Here is a 573-nt window from a genome sequence, read left to right as displayed (position 1 = left end):
CCACAAGCAAGGATATGATTGAGTATAAAATCTCCTACCAGGAAAGCTCCAGGGTGAAGGCATTCAATCCTATACAAGTGGCTACACTTATACTGAAAACACTCTATGGTAAGTGTCAACAGGGAAGTCCTAAGACTCCTAAGTAGCAGAACTTTGGCCTGAATAAATCCTAAACCATACTGTCTTGGGAACCCATCTCTGGTCTATTTCACTCTACATACTTTATCAAATATCTGCAAATTTTGAACAATGTAAGTAGGTCAGCATAGAATAAAGTATTTATTGTTCAAGAAAAAAGTACACCTACCTGAAGGCAGTGCACTAGTCCTAAACAAAAATGGATGTGGCACACAAGAGATCAAGAAGAGACTGCTTTAATATAATAATACCTTGACCCCTTTCTTGTCTCATTCAGGTATTGCTAAGAGTGCAATTCACAGTGAAGATGAAACAATTGATTGTGTCCTGTTGGCTCCTGTATTTTTCAATCACGACTCACGTAAGCGGGTGCGCAAGGCAGCTCAAGATGCAGGCTGGAATGTTCTGCATGTTATTAATGAACCGTGCGCTGCG

At 40.3% G+C, this 573-nt stretch overlaps 1 protein-coding gene across 1 annotated transcript; it reads left to right on the top strand.

Annotated features, from left to right (window-relative positions):
- Positions 1-7: 7 nt before the first annotated feature.
- Positions 8-567, top strand: LOC103523770 (chaperone protein DnaK-like; the record flags this gene model as incomplete). Its single annotated transcript, XM_008488786.2, has 2 exons — positions 8-108; positions 416-567. Coding segments are annotated over exons 1-2 (246 nt in total), but the record flags the coding sequence as incomplete, so codon positions are not given.
- Between the last annotated feature and the right edge of the window lie 6 nt (positions 568-573).

This window comes from Diaphorina citri, unplaced genomic scaffold (assembly GCF_000475195.1).
Source record: "Diaphorina citri unplaced genomic scaffold, Diaci psyllid genome assembly version 1.1 scaffold38943, whole genome shotgun sequence".
NCBI lineage: Eukaryota > Metazoa > Arthropoda > Insecta > Hemiptera > Psyllidae > Diaphorina > Diaphorina citri.
This window is presented reverse-complemented; position numbering and strand designations above follow the sequence as displayed.